This window comes from Saimiri boliviensis, chromosome 13 (assembly GCF_048565385.1).
Source record: "Saimiri boliviensis isolate mSaiBol1 chromosome 13, mSaiBol1.pri, whole genome shotgun sequence".
NCBI lineage: Eukaryota > Metazoa > Chordata > Mammalia > Primates > Cebidae > Saimiri > Saimiri boliviensis.
The window spans coordinates 84280374-84301827 of NC_133461.1; the positions used below are offsets into that span (position 1 = coordinate 84280374).

Sequence of the window (21454 nt, forward strand, 5' to 3'; positions counted from 1 at the left end):
ACACACACACACACACTTTTACACTCAATATTCCAATAACAGATTTACTAAATTTACGTCAAGTATAATAGCTGATACTATTTACTTTCATCCTCCTATATTACAAGAAATACTGTTTGTAAAAATGCAAGGAGAAACTTTTAGCGTGATTTCAGTTAAAACTTAGCTAAATCTATTAGTTGAGGTTACAAGCAATATCCTATTTTAAATCATATAACACTAAAATTGTCAAACACACACAATAACTATAGAAACGCAGAGCAGTAACTGTATGATTTCTTAATATACTCGATTACATGCAAAGAGATTTCCAGCCCATTGAAAAGCCACTTTTTAAAAACATAACAAAACTTACAACTATGTATTCTATTTCTTTTGACTGGCAAACTGAAGGACAAAACTACCTTCCATGCAGTTTTTTCCCCTTAGAAGCACAAAATTAGAATATTATTCCCCCTAACAACATAAGTTTTCCATTTCCAAACATTCTCTGGATGCTTATAAGAACTTTACCTCTCAAGTCTTACATTTATTTCTAGTTAAAGGGCATAACTAACACCATTGATAATCTAGCAATGCATCCCCCATCCTAGCACCACAGTTAACTACAATCCCCTTTACATTAACTTCCCACTTTGCAGAGTTAATGATTCAAAACTCATATGGCTTGAAATAAAGGCAAAAATCCTTCCTGAATTACATACAATAAAAGGTGGAAACCCAACAGTGGTGTTGCTTAAAAGGTTTTGTCAGATTCTGTAACAGAATCACATCTGCTGCAGTACAACGATGTTGAGCTTTCCTATTCCCTAATAAGACAGCTCCCAGCAGAGCTTTTCCCATGCTTTAGAGTGACATCTATCAGTGGGTCTTGGGGAATCCCAATGCCACTCAGCTTTCTTCATCACCACTCTGAACAGCTTCTGTCCACTGAGTGGTGCAATCTTAACAGGTCTCTGGCATACAAAGTAAATTGTTCAGATAAGGGAACGGTGGGTGTCATTAACATCAAATCATCAGGTATCAATTAACTGCAGGACATAAGCACCACAAATGCCAACTAGAAAGTTAAATAATTGGCCCCACCAGACACAAATTTAAAAGAACTGACATACTCTGCATCACAGGCAGACTGAGGATGTCGTGGTGCTGAGTTTTATAAAAATTCAATTAACCCAAACGTCTATTAGATGGATACATAAAGACCAAGGGGAAAAGCTATTATGCATGTTGGAATTTGTGATGTGTAATCGTGTTAATTTATGGTTTGAGAAGAAACCCTGCTATGTGTTAGTGATTATATGGTAATCAGGAAATTACACAGATATTTACTTCATAGAAATTCGTTTATGAATGGCATAAACATAATGCAATGAGATAATCAGCTAATTTCTCAAACCTGATCATCTGAAGCAGAGCCAGGAAGAATGCTTTTCAGTGGTAAATGGGAAAAGGTGTGTCAAATCGATTGCTAAACTTCCAAAATTCTTCTACAGGGCCCACCTGTGATACTCCATAATTTCATTCAGCTGTTCTGATTCACTGACGTGCAAAAACACTCTCCAAGCCAAAACATTGTGAAAACAAAATTTCTTGAGATGATTTGGCCCAAAAAAACACCAATAACAATGTTATACTTCTCACATATTACACATATTCACAAGGTACAGACTGTACTTATCTGTTGGTCATTGAGTTCGCCAAAAAAACTCTGCCATAACTGCCAGGGAATGTCAGTGCACTAACCCTTCCTTGCAGCCTTCACAGACACACAAGCAAACCCCTAACAGTCTCCACACTCTGGACTCCAAGTGAAGAGAAGGCGTTAAAATCCTGCGGGACTCACCCTTCCTCCTTCAAAGGAGGCCCAGAATCAGCAGCTCCTGACCAAAGCCAAATTCAAATCACCTACATGCAAGAAAGCAGCCGGCACATTTCAGATCTACTTGGTGAGCCAAACCTCAAAGGATTAAAAAGTTTCAGCCGGCCCCAACCGAGGACCAAACTTGGGCTTTCCCCAATGGCAAAGCCTAAGACAAGGGAAGCGGGAGAAGGCGGCGAAATCTCCCTCTCAGAGGATCGCTGAGAGCCCACCACCCTGAAATCAACAACTCCTGGGGCCCGGAGCGCGTCTGCTCTGTTCGGGCGGCCGTCGAGCCCCGGTGCCCGCGCGCCCCAGATGCGCCCTCCCCACCGCGGGTTCGCGCCCCCAGGGGCGAGGAACTTACCGCACCGCTTGCACAGCACCCGGCTGACCTCCTTCTTGAGGTTCCGGCCCGTCTCGAGAGGGGGGAAAGAGGCTCGGAAGGCGACCGGCGCGCGGCTGGTGCTGTTGGCGTCGGGCTCCATGAAGAAGATGTACCTGCTGTCCTCCTTGAGCCTCCCGCAGGAGGGGAAGGCGGGGTGGCCCCAGGTCCCCAGGCGCACGGTGAGCAGCGAGTCCTTCTTCAAGCCCCCAGCTTTCACCGCCCACACCTGGTGCACCTTCACCAGATAGGGCGCCTCCTCCCCGGGCTCGCCCGCGCTGGGCACCGGCGCGGTGGGCCAGGAGAGCACGGTCCCGTTGGCGGCGGGCAGCGGCTCCTCGGCGGGCGGCCCCAGCGCCCGTGGGCCCGCGGCTGACTGCTCGCGATTGCCGCCCCACGCCCCTGCCTCGCCCGCCGCCGCCGCCGCCGCCGCCTTCCTGTCGAGTGCCCCCTGCTGCCGCCGCGGTGGGTGCACCTTTCCCTCGATCACCACCGCGGCGCGCTGAGCCAGCTCCTGCACCGAGCCCACGCTGGGCGGGGACGAGTAGCACACCGAGGCCCCCGCGGGAGCCGCCTCGTCGCCGGCCGCCGGCCCCGGCGCCAGGGCCGCGGTCCCCAGCAGCAGCAGCAGCAGCGGCAGCAGCGGCGGCGGCGGCGGCGGCGGCGGCGAGCGGGCGGCGGGGCCGGGGCGCGGGGCCCGGGGGCCGGGACGCCCGGAGCGGCGCGGGGCGCGTCGCCATCTCATGGTGCGAGGTGCGTGCGGGCTCCTGGCTGTCGGTTCGGACTCTCCCCGGCTCTCTCGCGCTGCCTCCCTTTTCCTTCCCCCGGCAACACCACTCCTCCTCCTCCCCCCTTGCCCTCCTCCTTTTATTTATTTATTGGGGGTGCGGGGGTAGGAGAGTTGTTTATGGGAGGAGGAGGGGGTTAGAAGTGGATGGAACCACAGAAAGGCGAAAAGGTATAAGGCTAAAGAAAAAACAAAAAATAAAATGCAAAATAGAAAAGGCAAAAAAGCCGCTGCCAATGCCTCGGTTGCAGGGAGTGACAGGTCCCCCCACCCCCCGCGCCGCCGCCGCCGCCGCCGCCGCGCCCGAGCCCTGCTGTCGGGGCTGCTGTCACCGGAGGAGGACGTGGAGGTGGAGGAGCTGCTCCGCGGGTGACAGTCCTTTGTGTGAAGTGATGCTGCGGCGGCGGCTGGGGCTGCGAGCGAGCGGCTGGGAGAGAGCGCGAGGGAGAGAGCCCTGGAGGCGGAGTTGCGTGCCTGGAAATCGCTGGGTGGCCGCGGCGGCGACAGCGTCCTGCGCCTCGCCAGCCTGTTTACCTGTGGTGCCAACTCGGCCCGCGCGTCCCTTCCCCATGCTGCTGCCGGAGCGGAGCCGGGTCCGCGAGTGGGTCCTCCTGGGCGTCCCCGTCCCCGAGCGCCTCCTCCCTTTCTGTCGCCCCGAGTGCTGCAATGGGAGGACGGGCGGCAAACAGGCTGCAGTCCGAGTGGGCTGCGGAGATTTACTGGGGAGTGAGAGGTGACGCTTCAGCGAGCGGGGACCTGTAGCCGGCGCTGGATGTCCAGGCGCCGTGGGAGGCAGGCAGAGAGGGGCAGGTGGAACCCCGGGCGTGCGGGTCCTCGGTGCAGAAAAGTTTTGGATGGACCGCTTGCCTGACACTTAAAAGGGAGCAACATGTTCGCAGGCGACAGGCAGTGATTAAAACAACAACTTTATAACTTGCTCTCTCCTTGCAACGCGCACACACAGTGTGCACTTCAGGTATGACGCCTCCTCTGCTCCATGCTCCTTTGATCCTTCGGTCTTCAGGACCCCGCCTTTTCTTTTATTGAAATGCCTGCTTCACCATGACTTTATGACATGTGTGGTACTGCTGGTAGGAGCACAGTTTGAATAAAATACTTGCTCAGCTAGGCCATTTTCTATAAAGTTTATGGCACTTTGTCAACTAATGGGTTTTGCAAAAAATAAAAATAAAAAATGAAATCAAAGAAGCTTCTATGGCTACTGGAACAAAATATCCCAAACACAGGAGTTGTAGGTATTTAACCTCCACCTGGTATTGTGCCACCTGAATACCAAGCTCCCCCAACTCCATTCCCATCTGGCCCCTTAGCCCCCCAACCTGTCCTGCCAAATTTAAAGAGCTACTTCTAAAACAAGAATCCATCCTCTCCGGGGATATTCTTTTCAAACAAATACGATTCCACAGAAAGAGAACACGTTTTTTGCATTTCAAGGTAAATATTTCCTCTTATGCTCTTTTATGGTGGGAAATATATTCAGTGACCTCAAAACAGCTAAAGTTGTTGTTCAATAGGCGATAGATCCACGTTGTGAGAACTGAAGAATTTTAAAGCACTCTAACTTCATAATATCTTTACTCTGGGATTCTACACGTTGCCTCTAGCAGTTTCTTGAAAGCATGTCATAGAAGCTTTAGATTTTTTTGTATAAAAAATAAAAACATGATAAGCTACAAAGATCTTTTTGTTCTTGGTATAATATAGATGGCTACAAAATAAGGCTTCATTCTCTCAAAGTGCAGTTTGGAGGGACAGAGTCATCATGCTCCATGTGCATCTTGGCAAGGGGAGATTCCTGTTTCTCATACCCTGATGGAGTGCTTCAGGAGAACATCACCATTTAGCAGCATAGTTGGGCAGGTCTGGCCTCCAGTATATGTTCACTTGAACCCTGCCTGGTGCTTCTAGTGATTTACTGAAAGTGGTTCAGACATCCAGTCCTACTAGTTTCTCCACTTTCCTTTGGCCTGGCCTTGCATATGACTCGACTTTTATGGAGGTATGACTCTAGTCTAGAATACTTTCATCCTCTCTACCTTTCAGATTTGTATCAGTTATCTAACACTATATGACAAACCACTTCAAAATGTGGTGACCTGTCTGTTCATTTAGCCCAAGATTCTGCAAGTTGGCAATTTGGACTGGGCTCAGCCAGGGTGTTCTTCTGTTGAGCTCATTGATGGATTTGCTGGAGACTCTCTAGTCTCCCTTGGCTTCAGCTGAGACATCTCATCTCATAAAAAAATGTGGTCTCTTTTCCTCCCCGAGACTTAGCCTGGGCCTGTTCATGGTAGCTAGTTGTGTTTCAAGAGAGCGGCCAAGGTCTCTTGAGGTCTAGGCTCAGAATGAGCACATCAACACTGCCACCATTACAAGGCCAGCTCAGATTCCAGGGGTGGAGGAGAAGACTCTTCCTCTTCACATAAGGAACTGAAAAGTTGCATTGCCAAAGAGCAGAGATACAGGCAGGGGAAGAATTAGGCCATTTCTGCAGTATACTGCTGATCCTAGGCATTCTTTGAGAGCCATCTGCCCTGTGAAGCCTCCATTCCGACATATTTAACACTGGAGTGACCGCTCCCCAAAGTGCACTTTCCCTGCATTCGTGGTCTACATCAAGTCTCCTCAATTGTGATCATATTATCTTATTGAGCCCAAGTTTTTCAGGAGTTTTACTTCCATCTATCCAACTAGATTGCAAACCTGCTAGAAAGCAGAGACAATAGTTTCAATATTCTTCCATTTTGATACAGTTTGGGGAAAATATTAAGCATTCAATAAATGTCAGCTAATTAATCATGGACTGATGTGGCAATGTGCTTACCCCAACACTATCACAGAGAGATGGAATTCCAGGAAAAATAAAATAAAATTTTAAAGCACTGGCTTAGAGTATCTATGAAAGGCATAGATGTGCTCCTCTTAGTACTTTACAAAGCATTTTGTCTATGATCAAACATAAGCCTCTCTTATTTAAAACAATATTTTTTAAAATGACCCTATCCCCACATTATCTCCTATTCTTCCTCTCTCTGTTAAGTGACATTAATAATTCTTATGGATATTTTCTGTGCAAAGGTAGGCCTTCTTTAAACAGTTCAGTACTAAAAACTGTTTGCACACATATTTCATTTCAATTCTTGTATCAGAGTCTTCATTTACCACCCACACTGGAAGGATGTTGCCTGTTTTGCCCTTTTGCATGAGAAGGGAATGGCATTTCTAATGTGATTAACATACGCTTGAGAAAAGGTATAAATAAATTGTTCAGTATGATTAAATGCTGTTCAGAAAAGGGACAATTTGTCCACACCATTGTTTTTAAAAGAAAGAAAAAAGCCTCAGTCTTTTTTAAACATCCTAAAACCAGTGGTTCTCAATTTTTAGTGTGCATTAGAATCATCTGTGCAAAAGCACAGATTGCTTGTCCTGCCCCCAGATTTTCTGATTCAGTAGATTGGGGATGGGGGTGGACACAAATTTGCATTTCTAACAAGTTCACAGGTGATACTGATACTGCTGGTGATAGAGACTGTATTTTGAGAACTGCGGGCCAAATATATGAGATTTATAAGCATCAATATCCACAACATACTAACCTGTAAACATGTGTAAGCATACTTAGGCATTCAATATCTCCTCCATCATGATCTTCCCTATCCCTATTTCAGTAAGGGAATATGAATTGCCTCCTGGATTACTAGAACCTGATGCTATTTAGCAAACATTATGACCAGTTAAGGGGGCAACTATACCTGTTGATAGTAAAAATGAGTGCTTCCTTGGAGCTTAATGTGCTTCCATGGTCAAAGTTGAAAATAAAGGGAAAATTAGGGATCAGAGCAGCTGTCATCATGTTATCTGCTCAGGCAGGGAAAGCACAGACATAAAATTATGCAGGTAAATGCGAAATGCCATTTTTAATAGTTTAGGTAATATGAAGAAAAAGCCCACAATTGGTTCCACAGTGCAATGGCAACCTGAAATGGTTTTCCCACCCCTAGCACTTCATACCTGATTAAATGCTCCTAAATGGTGGCTATTGAAAGGGCAACAGAAAATCCACAGAGGCACCGATGTCTACTTTATCATCATTGCCCAATAGCACACAGAAGTACACACCTCCAGCTATAAATCATGAAACAACCATTCTGCGGGTCCTGGGGTCCTGAATTCGCAGTCTCTGAAAGAAGCCTCACTTAACAGCCAATCTTAGAGCAGGTGCAGGAGACATGACTATTTAGATACAGCAGATTAACAGCAAGCTAGGCATGAGTGAAAAACAAGTTAAAAGAACTGGTGAATGTGAACACTTGGAGGCCACCCAGGAGAAAAAAAAAATGTAGCAGAATGTCTTTCTCTCTGTCAAATGGTAGCTAGAAAGTTAAGGAGATTCTTAAAAGGTCAGTTGCAATATGAGTCTTTAAGAATTGGTCCTAGTTCCTCGAGTCACAGACTCTAGGGTTCCTGGTCACCTCCACCCATCCACCTATCCAACCATCTCTCCATCTATTTCTTTAATCATATCTCTGTGTGTGTGCATGTATTTAAGTCACTACTGTGCAGCATAACAGGGAAACATAAACATGAAAGTTTCCTTCCCTGAAGAAACAATCTATTGTGCCACTAACTTGTACAGTTGGTATGACATGAAATCCCATAGATTTTACATATTTTAGTCCAGCTGGGAGGGAGGGAAAAAAAGGAATAAAAACAACAGGGTTTTCTGATTCTTTTACGTATTTCAAAACTTCTTGGAACCTTGGAGTAGATATGGACGATCAAAAAGTCTCACTTAGGTTTGCTTTTTCAACAGCCTTTTCCAGACAACAAAGAACTGAGCATTCATTGAACTTTTACACTGGACAATATATTTAAGGTTTAAGGACATAATTGGCTGTCATCAGACTCCAATTCTGCTACTTGCAGCCCCTGAAACTCCAGGAAAATTTATGAATCATGCTGAGCCTCTTTCCTTATTTATTAAATAAGCACAGTCCTTGCTTTACTTCACAGGGTGCTTGCAAGGATTAAAGTAGCTTCGTATATACGAAAATTCTTCAGAAACTCTAGTGTTATGCAAAATACAACCTAAATAAATGATACATTGCCCCCAGGTTTCTTCCAATCCAGCAAGGAAGAAAACATTTTGGAAACTGCCTTAAAGTTGATCATATAATATCAACTTAAATGCCTTTATTGATGGAAGCTCACTACTTCCAGGGGATGCTTTTCCCATTATGAAACATATCTCGCTATTTGAAAGTGCTTTTCTGTAACAGACTGCAAGATACTTATTAAAGACCTGGTCATAAAATGCAAATGGTGATGCTCTGTTGTGTACCATAATGTTACTCTTTGTTTAGACTGAGTCAGTGATTGCTGGTGTGGGGCTGCCAGTCTTGTCTCTCCCATCCCTCCCATCTATTTGCACAAATTAATGATGTTTGGAGTTTTTTCCTTTTTCTTTTTTTGCGGGGAGGTGTGGGCAGAGTGGGTTTGTTGCTCTTGTCCGTGTGTGTGTGTGTGTGTGTGTGTGTGTGTGTGTGTGTGTGTTTTCTAAAGGAGAAAAGAGACACCTGAGGAAGAAACAAAGGAAGAAGAAAGATGAAAAATGGAGGATGGAATGGGATGTATTCCCCAAGCTAGCTTAACAAAACAAGGGCTTATTATCACAGAGAGATGGGGGACTATAGGTAAAAGCTGAGTTCAGATCATTTTTATGAAGAACATTGTGAAACTTAAAGGCACACACCATGCATGATGCTTTCAAACTCAGGTGAAAAAGTAAAAGTCCATGTGAAGAAAAAGACCTTCTCCCAGTTCTGGGAGGAAGGAACATTGCAGATGTGTCCTGAAGAAACTAAAGGGGAACAACACAGCAGTGGGAATGTCACTGTTCTTTTCAGAGAAGTAGGAGACCTGTGTTCTCACAGCAGCACCCCTTAAGGAAGAAGATAAAAATAATAGCGGACATAATTCCCCACTAGGGCACACCTGAGGAGAGCTGGTGGGGGAAGGTGAATATCAAGCTAAGACTCTGCAGTTACACCTTGTAAGCTAATAAACTGGAAAATTTAAGACTTGATGTTAATACAATCTCCTTGGGGCCCTCTTGGGAACACTGAAATGATGACTATTAATACTATTAACATTATAATTAACTACTAATATAACAATGCTGTGAGGAAGAGAAGGGATTGTTATCACCATTTTGCAAATGATCAAATCCACTTGTTGAAATAAAATTCTATTTTTATTGTATCCCTCCTCCTTGAGCACAAGTTTCTTCCTTATGCCTTAGTAGTGAGGTGCTATCTGTAGATAAAATATAAGCCATTCAACAGAAATGTTCTACTTAAGATCCTAAATACATTATACTGAAGTTACACCATTTACCCCAAAAAAATTGACTTGGAAATCTCATTTTACATTGGTGTTTAGGAGTAAGAAATATGCATTTTATTTATGTCTGAGAACACATCATGGAGATTTTTGTTGCTATTACAAATATGCCAAATTGGAATAAAGAAGAGGTTTGATGTTTAAGCTTATTTTGAGTTTCATTTTTCTCAATGATAAAAGTAAACAGAATTTTTGTTTTCTTTCCATTTATTCCAAAAGTATTCACTGAAGATTCTTAAAATTCTCTAAGGAATTTTCCCTAGGAATGAATCCAAGAAGAAACTTTTGAAAAACTTGTAGGAAATTAAATGGTGATATTTACAATCGAATTATTTTCTAAACATTTAAAGTAACATACAGCACTGCTAAGTAAAGAAAGAAGGCGAAGAAAGCAACCATGAATCATGAGTCTCAGAGGTTGAATCTTAAAGCTCGATTTTTGAAAATTTGATGATTTTCTGATTATTTTGCCATGGAAGCTTTCAACGTCATCCTTCCCTTGAAAGTGTTGGGCTATATAGATGGCCCTTCCAGTCAGACTAAGAGAAAATAAATAGACTTTTAGAACTGAAGTGGCATTGCAACCTACCTTGCTTTGCTCATCTGTCTCCATAAAAACAAAACTCCTCTAGTTTTGTCACTTTCGTTTTCCTTTGGTTTTATAGATTCTTCTACTTTAGAACAGTCCGCATATGTGAATAGTAGGATGCTTTCAAGTCCTTAGTATACACATCACTCTATGAAGGCCATGATTACTATACTTTATGCCAATTTATATTCTGAAGTTTTCGATGAAAGCTTCAGCAGGGAGGAGAGTTTGTTACTAGGTCAAGGGGACAATGAAGTATAGAAGCCTGAAAAACAAAGACGTGTAACAAAAGAGATCGAAACAAGAGAAGTAACCAAATTCCTGCCCTAGTGGTAAGTTTCACACCAGTTTTTTCTGTATCTACTAATGAAACAGGGGTTTAAATAAATATATTATCATCCACTCCTAACCCAGCATGCCATGTTAGAATGTCATAAACTTCCCCGTTAGGTTATGCTTTGAACCATAGAGAAACACAACAAAGGTTAGACCAGGAAAGAATCCTAGATATCTACTCCAAACCCCTTAATTTCATAAATGATACAAAACAAGTTCAAGAAAGTGGATTGCCTTTTCCAGGATCATAAAGCAGATTGTTGTCAGAAGGAGGTTTAGAACTCAGGCATTGGCTCTCTCATTTCTGCACTTTGCCTAGGAGCCGCAATAGTTTAACTAAAATCCCTGTATTCAGCCTTTCTTCCTAATAAGCTGCACTCCTAGATTCCTTTTTCCAAAAACCATTTCTGGAAGTGATAGGATACATAATCTCAGCACCTTAGATATGTTGAGTTCTCAGCAGTTAGAATGCTAAATTATTCATGTATAAGATAATTACACATTACTCTGAGGTAAGAGGTACCACAAAGACAGCATTCAAAAGCTGTTCCCAAAATACAGCAAGCAATAGCTTTCTAATTGTTCCTATTTACGGAGCGTGTCATTTTTCTGTAGCTATGACTTCCCTTGGCACAAATTAGGGCATGAAAGAGTTAAAAGCTTTTACATCATATTTTACAGAATGCATCAGAAGAGTTTTGTTCCAGAACTCAGGGACAACTCTACAAATGACCCACCAAAATTATCAGATATAAATATAAATAGATACAGATGCTATAGATAATATAGACACAGATGATATAGATACATATATAGATATCTCCTAAGGCTTCAAAACTAAATGAAATTATGATGTCTGCTCCAAAATAATATTAAAGAAATCCATTAAGCTATCTATAAGAACATGTCTCTGGGTGATAAGACCAGAAAAGATACTATAATAAATTTTACAAACAGCTGAATCTCTGAAATGGCACTAATGTGCCCTTTTAGTCCAGGTCCTGAAGATACACCTTCCATTTATGGTTGGCCTTCCAGGAGCATTGGAACATGTGAGTCTGGAGCCTTCTCCAATGTTTACAAATCATATTAATCCTTCTCCTTGTAGTCTTGTCTTTAAATTTAGTCATAGTCTAAATTAAATTCTATATTAGAGAAAATACCTTATCTTATGAGAAGCAGCATAGCATGAGTTCCTGGGTTCAAATCCTAGCCTCAAGTCCAGCTACATAATCTTAAGCAAATTACTTAACCTTTTTTCACCTTCAGTTTCATTCATTATTAAATAATTATAAGAGCAACAACCTTTTGGATTAATTACATTAGATCAATGTGCATAACACACTTAGAATAGTTCCTAGCACACACCAGCAGGTATAAATTACTGTTATTGTATTCTTCCTCTTGAGCACAGTGACAACTGCCTTAGCATCACTTTGTTCTATGTGTAAGACAGAGGCAATTAATAAACATTTGAATACATGAAGCAACAAATGAAGACCATATTAAAGACTTTTTAAATCACACACACAGATTTTAGTACTAGTAATTAGTCATCCCCCATAGACTGAGCCCCAAATATTGATGTTACTCAGAGAAGAAACCTACCAACTCCTTATCCTCGTGCACTGGGCATATCATCCCCAAAGAGACTCTGTAACAGTCAGCAATATAACCTTGCTGCATAATCTCTCCCAGTATCATCAATTGGACAGTCTGAACTCAGTGGGAAATAGCTTTACTTCTCTCCAATCACTGCTTTTAAGCATGCTCTGTTGGATACACATCTCTCAGTCTTTGTCTCGGACAGATCCTATAGCTGCTGCATTCTTTCAGGTGTACAAAGAAGCCTCAGTCCATCAATGATGGCATCTATGCAGGGATTAAAGGTGTCTGGTCCAGTTTAAATCAAAACTTAATTTTATATCCAATTCAAAGCTTCTCTTCTGCTACACTAACTCAAGGCTGCAGTGGTGGAGAAGGAACTTGGCCTGTTCTCTTTTCCTTCCTGTCCTTCCCCTGCTCTTCTGGCTTCTCTAACATCAAAACAGAGGAAGAGAAAAGGAAAGGTGCATGTTTCGTTTTTGGCTTAAATTATTCTGCATTTTAGTTCTCCCTTGGTTAGTACTGGCTGGCCATCAGTGATCTCTGGGTTGGTCAGACATCCAAATCCTAGCACTTCAGTCAGGTACCGAGGAAGTTTCTTTAGAAGCTTTACAAGCCCACACTTGTGCTCGCCTCTTGACATTCTTCCTTACCTATTCCTAATGGTATATCTCCTTTCATACCAAACTATTACTAGGGTGTTCTCTTGCCTTAGCAAGCCACCTTTGCAGCAAGGAACTTTTAAGGTAGCTTGTGCCTTTCACAGCATCCTCTTGAGCTGTGGGAAACTCAAACATCCTTTCCATGCCAAAGGATTTAAAAAATGCAGGCTACTCTTGGACATTCCCTCATTTTGCTGTCATTATGGCCGTTCCAGCTGCCCTGTTGCCTTCAGAATTCCTCAGACAGGCAGTCAGCCCCAGTCTCTGAATTTATGGATGAGTTATCATCAAGGAGCACTGTGCACTCGCTCAGGATCAGTTTCACTCCCCATTCTATACTCCCCTGGCAGACCTAGGAAAAGCAAAGGGCTTCTGGTACTTCTGAAAGTCTCCAACTGGGGACAAAAGCCCAGTTTCCTCTTATTCTATGTACCCTCGAGATCTCCTCGTAATCCCTTTGCAGCCAACTCCTTGGTTGGCTTAAAGGAGGTGTTAGAAGAGCCCCTCTCACCTCTACTTCCTTTACCTGAGGTGATGGGGGTGGGGGTTGTTGCCACAGCCCTCCCCAGGAATCCAAGGGCTCATTACCTTAGGTACCCTTTCAACTCCACCTCAGTTTCTTCCCTCTGTATAGGCTAGGAGTGAGTCACAAGTAAGGAAATGAAAGAGTGACAATCACAGGACAAACCTGGCCACACATGAGTGAGTCCACAAAGTACCCTACTGCTTATACAGTCTTTGTGCCAGGCATGGAATTAGGGCAACATCACGAAATCAGTGAGAAAACTAAGTAAAATTGGCTATGTAATAGGAGCCAGATGCAGAGGTACACACCTGTGATCTCAGCTACTCAGGAGGCTGAGGTGGGAGAATCCCTGAGCCTAGGACCTCAAGGCTGCAGTGAGCTATGATTGTGCTACTGCACTGCTGCCTGGGTGACAGAGTCAGGCCATTTCAGAAGAAAGAAGAAGGACAAAGAAGAGGAGGAGGAGGAGAAAGGGAAGGAGGAGGGAGAGGGGGAAGGGGAAGGGGAAGGGGAAGGAGAAGGAAGGGGAAGGGGAGGAGAGGCGGAAGAGGAAAAAGGAGAAGTAGGTGGGGAGGGGAGGAGGAGAAGAAGTGGGGGAGGGGAAGGGGAGGAAGAGGAAAACGAGAAAGAGGAGAAGAAAAAGAGAAGAAAGAGAAAAGAAATGTTCTATGAAATAAAAGAGGAGGAGGACAATTCTTCATAGATGTCAGTAAAACAGTATGAAAGATGAGCCAAAAACTCATTCTGGTAAATAGGATTGAACATGTCTGCATATCACCCTTTTATCTATGAAAAAACTTTCATCTCCCAAAGGAAATATTCAGGAAAATACCAAAGCATTAAGTTCTAATATTTATCCTGATATTACAGATGCAGATAAAATACAAAACTGATTAGCCGGGCGCGGTGGCTCACGCCTGTAATCCCAGCACTTTGGGAGGCCGAGGCGGGTGGATCACGAGGTCAAGAGATTGAGGCCATCCTGGTCAACATAGTGAAACCCCGTCTCTACTAAAATACAAAAATTAGCTGGGCATGGTGGCACGTGCCTGTAGTCCCAGCTACTCAGGAGGCTGAGGCAGGAGAATTGCCTGAACCCAGGAGGCGGAGGTTGTGGTGAGCCGAGATCGTGCCATTGCACTCCAGCCTGGGTAACAAGAGTGAAACTCCGTCTCAAAAAAAAAAAAAAATACAAAACTGATTGAAACTGAATTTTATAGACTGTCATTTGCTGTGTTGTTATGAGCATCTAATAATGTGCACTGTTGTTCTGGAATTTTTTTAAAAAATGTTCAGTTCTTTAAACAGATATTTTTCTCTTCATTATTATATAATTTTGGGGTTTCTTTCTCTGCCCGAAGGTAAAAGTTCTTAATTATTAAGCATACTAACTTAAGAGCTTAAATTCTTACCATTTAAACTTTGTTATTCTCTAATGAATTGTGAAATTTCACAACATTCATTGATAAGAGTTTTTGTGAGGTTGACAAGATACCAAAATGATGTACCGCTTTTGATTTATACTAGCTCAACATATATGTGCACTCATCCAACTCAGAAGATATATATATGTAAATAAAATATCTTGAGCCAGAACTAGAATATTATGTGACCAAAGAAATCTCTTTCCTTCCCTCTTTCTTCTTGAGATTCCACTCTACCTGTCTCTTCAACCTATTATTGCCTAGAAATGCTCCTAACTATGTGTTTATTCTCTTCTAGCCGAAGAAATAAATCAAATCAGATTCAGAATGGGGGCTGGAGACCACAGTATTTTCTACCAAGAGGTACTGGAAGAAGAGTTGTTAATTTTCACTGCTATAAGTGTACCTTTCCCAACAGTAATACTCTCCTGTCCTTAAAGAGCATCTCTATTCCTGATCCCACCTCCTCATCAGTCCTTTTTAATTTCCATTACAAAATAAGGTCAAAAGTATTCCTGACTGCCCAATGTGAAAGCGTATTTGATTTTTTCCACAGAAAAATTAGTTCAGTGCTGCTGTGGCAACCAGAAATGAATGAGTCATTAGAGGGTTGGCATTGTAGACCCAAACACCTGCAAGTGTTTCCATAGGAAATCATGTCCAGAATTCCAAACAAAGGACATGAAACACTAAGAGAGACATTAAATTCTTTATAAATAACATAAAATCAAAGAAGAAAAAACTCTGTAAAGTTCAACCTTTTTGCACGAGAAATATTGCCATAGTGCCTCATCTAGAAGTATTTTCAGAATTTTCCATTTTATATAAAGCAGCAAACTTCTCTTGAAATTAATTATGGGTCCAAATGAAGAATAAGATCTCTCTTTGTGATCCAATAAATGAATCTGCTCTGAACTTATCTGTTCTTACCATCTTTACTTTCCCCATGATCTTAGTCCATTCAGGCTGCCATAACAAATATCTTAGACTGGGTAACTTTTAAACAACAGAAACTTATTTCTCACAGTTCTGGAGTCTGGGAAGCCTAAGATCCAGTCATCAGCAGGTTTGATGTCTGCTGAGGGCCTTTTCTCTTCTCCAAAGATGGAATTTTCTATGGGTCCTTACATGGTGGGAGGAGCAAGCAGGCTCCTTCAAGCCCCTTTACAAGTTACTCATCACATTCATGAGAGCTTTAGCCTCATGACCTAATCACCTCCCAAAGGCCCCACCTTTTAATACCATCACCTTGGGGGTTATGTTTTAAAACATGAATTTTGGGAACATACATACGTTCAGACCACAGCACTCAGGTACCTAATGGTGCATTTTTTTCTGTTAATATTTCTGCCTCAAACATGAGGATTCTGCTAACAAGCTAGCTGATGGTGAAACCACCCTCCTCTTGTCTCTACCCACAGTGTAACAAAATTTAGTTACCTTCCACCTTTCTAAGGGCTAATATTACCTGGATGTTCTCACTTGTCTACCATTCACCAGGAGGTTGGCTGTGTCAGATGTAAGCCGTGCTTGAAACTGCCCTAGAGCAAAGAGCTTATGAGATCCATGACCTCATCACATATTTGGGAGGAAGGTTCTCAAGTTTTACACCAGAGTAAACAGAAATTTCTAGAGGTCAAAAATTCTATAACTGAGGACAATTTTTTTTAAAATTTTTGTTTTTTTATCAAAGTGGCACATGTACATAGTTCAAGAGTAAGCTACTTCTATTAGACTTGTTAATACAAACAGGAATCTCAAGACACCCCCACTTTCCATTTCTCCTTCCATAAAGTGATCACTTTCAACTCTTAGCTGAGTCTTGGTATTTACCCCAAGAACATGATCATATTGCTATTTCTAGATTTCTTTCGGTTTTAGGTGTTATCTATTAACTATAGAAGGCAAGAGTTTAGTTCTTTTTCTCTCCAAGTAAATGTTCACTTCCCAAACCCCATTCCTTCCTAGTAGAGCTAAATCAAAATTTTGGTTATTCAGTATTTTCATTATTAAATCCATGTATATAATTCAAAAATGAGCCATAATATAAATTATGATTAAAATATCTTCCCTGCTCAATATCCTACTTACCCTGGAGCTAATAATTGTTTTTGGTTTTCTCCTATTTGTTTAACTTCATATGTACTTATCCCTAAATCAGCCTCAAGTTCTTCCCTATGTCTCTAAATACATTCTCAATACACTTCTTTACCTTAACTATTCTATCAACTTTGTGTTTTTGAAGACATCTCTCCCTGAAATTATGACCTGCTTTACAATGCAGTGATTCCCCTTTATGCCTGCTAATTCTCATTCAAAGATTTCCTTTGACAATCAAACAAGGGAAGCTTGCTTGTCTCCTGAGTTGGAGCTCCTGTTTCCTAGATCCAATCTCTCTCTTTTTGTTGGTTCACAAACTCGTTTTAATAAAGTGTATCCTCAGTAGCTTCCCAAGAAAGGGTACATGGGAGTAAATGTTTTGAGACTATCCTTGGATTTTATTGACTATTTGGCTGAGTATAGATTTCTAGGTTGGAAATTATTTTCCCTTAGAATGCAGAAGATATTGCTCCATTGTTTTATAGTTTTCAGTATTACTTTTATGAAATCTGAAGCTGGTCTAATCTCTTTTCCTTTTTTTATAACCTGGTTTTCCCATCCTCTGGAAGCTTATGGGATCTTCTCTTTATCCCCAGTGCTCTGCAACATTATGATGAGCCTAGGTAGTAGTTCAATTTTTAATGACTTTGCAGCATCTTTTCATTCCAGAAAATCACATCTTTCTGTTTTTGAGAATAATTCTTGAATTATTTTTGCTAATGAATTCCTCCCCTTTACTTCTCTGGAGCATCTTTCTGAAGCTCCTGGACTTTGGGCTGGTCTTCTGATTTTCTTATTTTTTCTTAGTTTCCATTTGTTTTCTGTTTTATTTTGCAGTAGTCACAGAAAGAAATTTCTTTAATTTTATCTCTCTTTTTTGAGTATTTTATTTCTTTTTCTACTTTAACTTCCAAGGTTTTACTGGATATTCATTTTGAAGCACCCTGTTCCTTACATGTAGATCATTTTTTTCTTCTGTTTCTGGAGATATTAATGAGAATTTTTGAAAAATGTTCTTTCAACCAAATTTCATTTTTCTTTTTTAGTTATCTCTTATTTAGAAACTTTCATCAGCTACCTAATATGCTTTGTTGTATTCTCATATTTAGGAAAGGGAGATAAAAAGTTGATGGAAGCTGTAAGTCCAAAGGCACCAAGAGTATCTTTTCGTACCAAGAGTTTCACAGTCAACAGAACTCAGTGGCCTGTTCATTTGGAACCTTCATTGTCAGTTTCCTTAAATGTTTTCCTTTTGAGCTGGTCAGATTCCATAGAGTCTTCAGTCTACTGCCCAGAAAGAAAAGTCTGCCTACTATTGTTTCTCAAGCCCATGAGGGAAGTATACGAGGAGCCTCAGCATTCATTGTGTACATATTCTCTCCCTATTTTCAGTATAATACCACTATTCTCAATTAACCAGGCATCCCCAGTTCAGAGAGACTGTTTTACTCAATCCAAGGAATAAACTTCCAGTTCCATGTCTGGACAGAGAAGGGCAGTGCAGAGGATCATAGAGAGGTAGGGGGGAATCTAGGAATCTAATGCTTCTAAATCAGATTGCAAACAGTTCTTATTTACCTTCACCCTTTCATTCCCACTTCCAAGAGTCCAAAGTACTGATAAATCCTGAGCCTTTTGCAACATTAGCAAATGTTGACTTTACTCATTCCCAGGCGAAAATTTGGTATTCTCAGGTAATTTACTATTTTTCAATCTAATTCAAGTGTTCAAAATTATATTGTTGTCATTTCTCCATTTTTGTTTGTTACAGGATTGTGCCTTTTTAAAAATTCCTTTATTTAGATTTCGTTGGGTATCAAAAGTGAATAAAATGCCATCTTAATCATGAATTTAACCTAGGGTTTAAGAATGGATGCTCACTTGCTCCACAGCTGAAAAATCTGTAGACCTGTCTATCAGTGCAAATTTTTTTCAACCTTATTAAGGTATAACTGAAGTACTTGAAAATGTACATATTTAAGGCATGCAATTTGAACATGTATACACATATCACCATGATACAAACAGCAAACACGTCCATCACTCTTAAAGGTTTATTTGTTCCTATTGTTAAACCATGCATTCCTTGACCTCTTCCCTGAGGAATTGCTGATCTTCTTTCTATCCCTATATATAAATTTACATTTAACAATATTAAAATGAAATCACGCAATATGTGCATTGGTTTTACCTGGCTTTGTTTACTCAGCATAACTGAGATTTGTACATGTTGCTCCACATGTCAACAGCTCATTTCTTTTTACTGCTGAGTAGTATTCCATCGCATGGATATATCACAAGTTGTTTATTCATGCATCCACTGATAGACATTTGGGTTGTTTGCAGCTTGGGGATGTTATAAGTAAAATTCTATAGACATGTGTATCTTATATTTAGGTGAACATATGCTTTTGTTTCCCTTAAGCAAATGCCTAGGAGTGGAATGGCTGGGTTATAGGGTATGTATAAAACTTTTTAAGAAACTGCCAAAAAAGTGTTTTCCAAAGTGATTGTACAATTGTTCATTCAAATTAGCAGTGTATGAAAGTTCAGTTTCATCCAGTTCCTTGCCAACATTTGGAATGGTCATTTTTTACCATTTTAAGCCATTTTAGTATATATGTATAGAGTGGCATTTCACTGTGATCATAATATTTTCCTTGTGACTTTTTTAATGTGCTTATTTGTCATCCATCTCTCTTCTCCAGAGAGGTCTATTCATATCTGTTGTCTATTTTGTTATTTAGTGTTTGTCTTATTATTGAGTCATGAACATTCCTTACATATTCTACATATGTTAGTTTCTTGAAATATGTGTTGTAAATCATTTCTCCCAGTCTGTGGCTTGACTTTAAACCTTATTTGTGGTATCTTTCAAAAATCAATTTTTTTTTATTTTGATGAAATCCAATTTGTCAGTTGTTTATGTTTCATGCATCTTTTCTTTTAAAATATTTCCTGTCTCTAGTTTGCAAAGATATTTTTCTATATTTTATTCTAGAAATGTACAATCTCAGATTTTGCATTTAAGTCTATGATTGATTTTAATTTTTGAGTGTAGGGTGATGTAATGATAGATGTTCATTTTGTTTCCATACAAGTATTTAGTTGATCTTGGGACTTTTTTTGAAGACTTTTATTTCTCCCATTATATTGGCTTAGTACTTGTGTCACAAATTCGTTGGCCAAGTATTCATGGCTCTATTTCTGAACTCTGTTCTAGTCTAAACTATATATGCCTGCTTTCACCAAAACCATACTGTCTTTGTTACTGTAGCTTTGTTGTAAGTATTAAAATCAAGTAAGATAAGTCTCCCAATTCCATTCTTATTTTTATAAATTTCTTTGGTGATATAGTTTCATATAAATTTTATAATCAACTTCTCAATTTCTATAAAAATGTGTGCTGAAATTTTTATTCAGATCATATTTACTCTATGACCAACTGGGGGAGAATTGTTATCTTATCAATATTGAGTGTCCTAATCCACTAACTTTTATTTTGGCCCTCTTTATTTTTTCTCAGCAATGCTTCATAGTTTTCAATATAGTGGTCTTGGACTTTTTTGGCTACATTTATTTATAAATAGTTAATATTTTTGGTGCTCCTGTAAATGGGATTTTATATAATTTTACTTTTCACTTGTTGCTGCTGTTATATAAGGCAACAGTTGATTCTTTTATATTAACTCTGTTTCCTGTGCCTTTACTGAATTCATTTGTTAGTTCGTGTACTTGATTTGGAGACTTGCATATTTCCTTTGGGACTAGTCTATAACAGGGAACAGTTCTACCTCCTCTTTTTTATAATTTTTATTCTTTTTTTGTTCTTTATTGTAATGACTAAGACCCTCAGAACAACCATTCATGAATGAAACTACCATTCAGCCTACTTCATCCCCATCCTTTCTTATCCCTTTGAAAAGAAGCACCATTGTTTGGAAGAAAGACCTTGACTTTGGAACAGATGGACGTGGATTCCAATTCAGGCTCTGCCTCCTATGGTGACTGTGAGTCTAGCTGTGTGACCCTTGATCAGTTACGGTAAAACCAGGAGCCTTTCCCTCATCATTAAAATAGAAGTATTATCTGTTTCATAGACATATATAAAGATTAAATAAAATAAATTACCTAACACATAGTGGATAGGAATAACTGCTCATTTCCCCTCCACCTTTATAAATAACCCCTCTCAAAGGCCAAATCACATACTGAGTGCTGCATACTAGACTTCATTAAAAAATCGCTGAAAAAAAAAGTTCAGTTTGTAAGTGTGGCCATTGTTTGAACTCTGCATGTTTTCCTTTCAGCTAGTTTCTGTTTTTAATTTCCTTAGATCTGGTTCTGATCTTAAAATAATAGTCACATGGCTACATAGTCAGCTTATGCATTTTTCAAATATTTGTGCATTTTCATTAATTGAAACTAACAAGTATTTTGAGGATATCTATTATGTGCCAGTTTATGAGCCTCAAAAATATTTATAAATGTACCTCATTATTTATCCAAAATAATGTTAGCTAACCTAGTCACCAACTTTTAATACTGGACAAATTTTGCCTATTCTCAAAACTGGAATGAATCCTCAAAGAACGAATATTTGCTTCTCTTGAGTGCATTCTAATAAATATGATAAGCAACATAGTTGGGGAAAAGAACAACAGAAAGGAACTCAGAAGAACTTGCTTCAAAATGTGACATGTTATTACCAACTACATGACCCTAGGAGAGTACCAGAACCTTGCTGAACCTG

The 21454-nt window shown here is 40.5% G+C and overlaps 1 protein-coding gene and 1 long non-coding RNA gene across 4 annotated transcripts in view; one reads left to right on the plus strand and one right to left on the minus strand.

The window, feature by feature from the left end:
- NRG1 (neuregulin 1) overlaps positions 1–2434 on the minus strand; it is a 1133076-nt gene extending 1130642 nt beyond the window's left edge. For all 3 annotated transcript variants that reach the window (XM_039463389.2, XM_074383889.1, XM_074383887.1), the window contains exon 1: positions 2229–2434. In XM_039463389.2, coding sequence (XP_039319323.2) covers positions 2229–2349 — 121 coding nt within the window. In that variant the 5' untranslated portion in view covers positions 2350–2434. The remainder of the gene's footprint in view (positions 1–2228) is intronic.
- A 12477-nt stretch (positions 2435–14911) lies between these two features.
- LOC141580948 (uncharacterized) lies at positions 14912–20699 on the plus strand. The gene is made up of 3 exons (XR_012513374.1): positions 14912–14964; positions 19127–19160; positions 20628–20699. It is a non-coding gene; the product is annotated as an uncharacterized LOC141580948 (long non-coding RNA).
- The last annotated feature ends 755 nt before the right edge of the window (positions 20700–21454 follow it).